We start from the raw sequence: 2,992 nt of genomic DNA, 5'->3' as shown, positions 1-2,992 counted from the left end.
CGTCTGAAATCAATTAAGCTACTGTGCAGTTGACCTAAGTGTGCAGAAAAATTTGAACGATTGCAGTGAAGGCTACGTGCCTACCGAGCGAACTTGCAAGAAGCACTTGGTGCGAAGTCGAGGAAGACAACTTGTTGAAGTCTGCGTTTTCGGCTCTTTCGATCGATGACAAAAATGCCAAAAGTTGAGATGTTGCAGTATGTGATGCGTGGTCGTCTGTTTCTTTTCCCTTGGGAAACAGAAGACGACCACGAAGTGCGATTTCCTGGGACAAATAAAGTGCTTTGCCAGCATAAGCGTGCTTTGTTTATTCATCTGTGGCACAGAGGTGACCGCGGGAGCCCACCCCTTGTGCGCGCTAACTGTGCACATTGCCTCCAACACCTGCCGCACGCATTTGCTTACCATCGGTTGTGCGATGCCGACGTGCGCCTCGTAACTAACGGCAGCTTGAAAGCCGCCCGTAGCAAAGAACCGCAGTGCACACAGCACCTGCCGCCGCACCGACAGCGCACTCGCACGCAAATCTCCCAGTTCATCGGCGACTTCGTCGCATAGCCACTCCACCGTCTGCTTCTCCAGTCGAAAAAGGCGTCGAAACAGCTCGTCCGGCAAGTCAAACGCGTCTTCGTGCGCCCTCCTTCGCCGTTGCTCGCGCCGACGCACCGCCTCAGTCGTATGGCCGCGTACACCGCCCCCATTTTCTGTAAGAAACGCAACGGTGAAATTGACCGCCTCGAGACTGTCAAAAAACTGTCAGCGCTTGCACGATTAGTTGTGCAACGTCACCACTTCTGCCACATCCGTGACGTAATCTGCAGCCACTCATGGCGCAAAAATGCAAAATGGCCGCCGGCCACGACCGACCAATAGGAGCGAGGCTTATTGGCACCTTTTTGAGTTTTCGTAATCGACAGTTGCGTAATATGGCCTCCTGTCTTGCATATTTCGGTGGACACCCGAGCCGCGTTTAGTGAGATTTTGCGGGCGGACTAGGTTCACGTCTTGCGCGTCCTCGGAGCCTTTATCCTCGCACGCGTGTGTCCGTCGACCAGTGCTCGAACCCACGGCCGTTCAGGATCGATTGTTTGGAGAGTGATCTAGTCTTCTGAGCGCCCGTGTAATACAAACGCGCACGAGCAAGATGGAGACGTCAAGCATCGTCGCCCACTTGGAGGGAGACGTCAAGCACCATAGCCGACTCACTTTTGCCATGCAAGAAGAAGTGTCGGAAGCGTTGAAGCCGGGCCCGCCGCAACAGGTGCTGGTCGAGGCCTTCTCTATTGCTGTCCGTCGGCGTGACGTAGCCACGCTAAGGGAAGGACAGTGGCTTAATGACACTGTCGTGAACAATTTTACCTGGCCTTGATCGCGGAACGCTCAGAGAAGCGAGGGGGTCCGCGCGTGTACGCGTTCAGTACACATTTCTTCACCAAGTTGTACCGCTGTGGATATGAGGGCGTGAAACGCTGGACGCGAGGCGTCGACCTCTTCGCTTACGAGATTCTGCTGGTGCCCGTGAACTTTGCGGACGCCTCCCACTGGTGTCTCGCCGTGGTGGACTTCCGGACGCACGAAATGGTCATCTATGACAGTCTGGGCCCGCGGGGCGGCCACGCTGAAAGCATTGATGCATTGGCGCATTACCTGCAAGAGGAGAGCCACTTGCGTGGCCGTGACCTGGACTGGGGCGGCTGGCGTTTTTACCCTCGCACAGTGCCGCTCCAGAAGAACGCCAGCGACTGTGGTGTCTTTATATGTCGGTACGCCGAGTGCCTGACCCGAGACGCACCCATTTTGTTCAAGCAGAGGCACATACCGTACTTGCGCAGGCGTATTGTGTACGAGATTTTACACCGCAGGCTCCTTCGATGGTGAAGTCTACGTGTAACAAAATGCCTCGGTTGAAGCGTTCGTGCATCCAGTTTGTTTGCATGTTGGTAGTGCGCATGTAGCTTCAGTGTGTTTGTTTCTTTGATGTGATTTGCTGTATTTTTTCTTATTGGGGTTCGCGCCATTGTGGATTTTTCGTATGTACTGTCCCTGGTTGCTCCTTTTGTATATTTCACAGCGTCTGTTTCAATGATGTGATTTGCTGTAATTTGTTTGTTTGAAGCTTGTTGGTTTTGCATGTTGATAGTGTGCAATTATTTTGACCACTGCGGATTGTTGAATATGCATTAGGTGGTGGCAGAAACTTTGGCAGTAACAGAAATGGTGGGGCCGAAGACGTCGTAGCCGAGATTGTGCGCAAATTCTTGGTCTCTCCGCGGAGCTTTCGTCTATTCGAATGTAGTCAATCCACAGCCGTCGTTGAGCTCCGGTCGCTTGCCGATACTTGCCTGCTAAATAAAACCCGCTGCACTTCGAGTTCCATGTGCTTTTTCTGTGATATAAGGAGGTGCACTTTAGCACTCCTATATGTATAAGTTCCAATGGATAATAATAGTTCATTTTGTGGGTTGTCCATTTGTTATTCCGCTTTATAATTTAGTTTCCATAAATTTTTTGCACATCCGAGTTTGTGGGCTAAAAATGAGCTCTCCAGCTGTTTTTGCAAGTTCTTTCTCTATGGACCGATGTAAAGTGGTTAGTGCTCTTTTAACGTGTTTAAGCCCTACGGGCATTTGTGGCATTAATGCGTTGCATTTATTGCTGATAAGAATCAAGGGAGGGACATATTTTGCATATAGTCGGTCTATCGATTAGAGGCGACCGTTATTTTCGTAGCCTTCTTCTCTATCGCTATAGTGTAAGTAAGAGGTGATGGAGTAGGGCGAGTTACGGTAATTGTATCGCTCTAAGTGTTCACCTGAGCTGAAAGGGACTCGCCTAAACAGCGAAGCAAGGTAAGTTCGCACAGCCCGGGTGGTGGCAATTAAGGAGCATTCGCCAAAAGTCGCACTTTGAACAGCTTTTTTTCCAGCTTCAACTTTTTCCTCGTCTACAATTGGTAGTCGCGACTTGTGAAGTCATGACGTGAGAGCTTCAG

At 50.9% G+C, this 2,992-nt stretch overlaps 1 protein-coding gene across 1 annotated transcript; it reads left to right on the top strand.

Moving 5' to 3' along the window:
* Nucleotides 1-1,144: 1,144 nt before the first annotated feature.
* Nucleotides 1,145-1,763, top strand: LOC144111954 (sentrin-specific protease 1-like; the record flags this gene model as incomplete). Its single annotated transcript, XM_077645049.1, has 2 exons — nt 1,145-1,292; nt 1,385-1,763. Coding segments are annotated over exons 1-2 (527 nt in total), but the record flags the coding sequence as incomplete, so codon positions are not given.
* Between the last annotated feature and the right edge of the window lie 1,229 nt (nt 1,764-2,992).

This window comes from Amblyomma americanum, unplaced genomic scaffold, assembly GCF_052857255.1.
Source record: "Amblyomma americanum isolate KBUSLIRL-KWMA unplaced genomic scaffold, ASM5285725v1 scaffold_19, whole genome shotgun sequence".
Taxonomy (NCBI): Eukaryota; Metazoa; Arthropoda; class Arachnida; order Ixodida; family Ixodidae; genus Amblyomma; species Amblyomma americanum.
The sequence above is the reverse complement of the archived record's forward strand: the minus strand, read 5'-3'. Positions and strand labels throughout refer to the sequence as shown.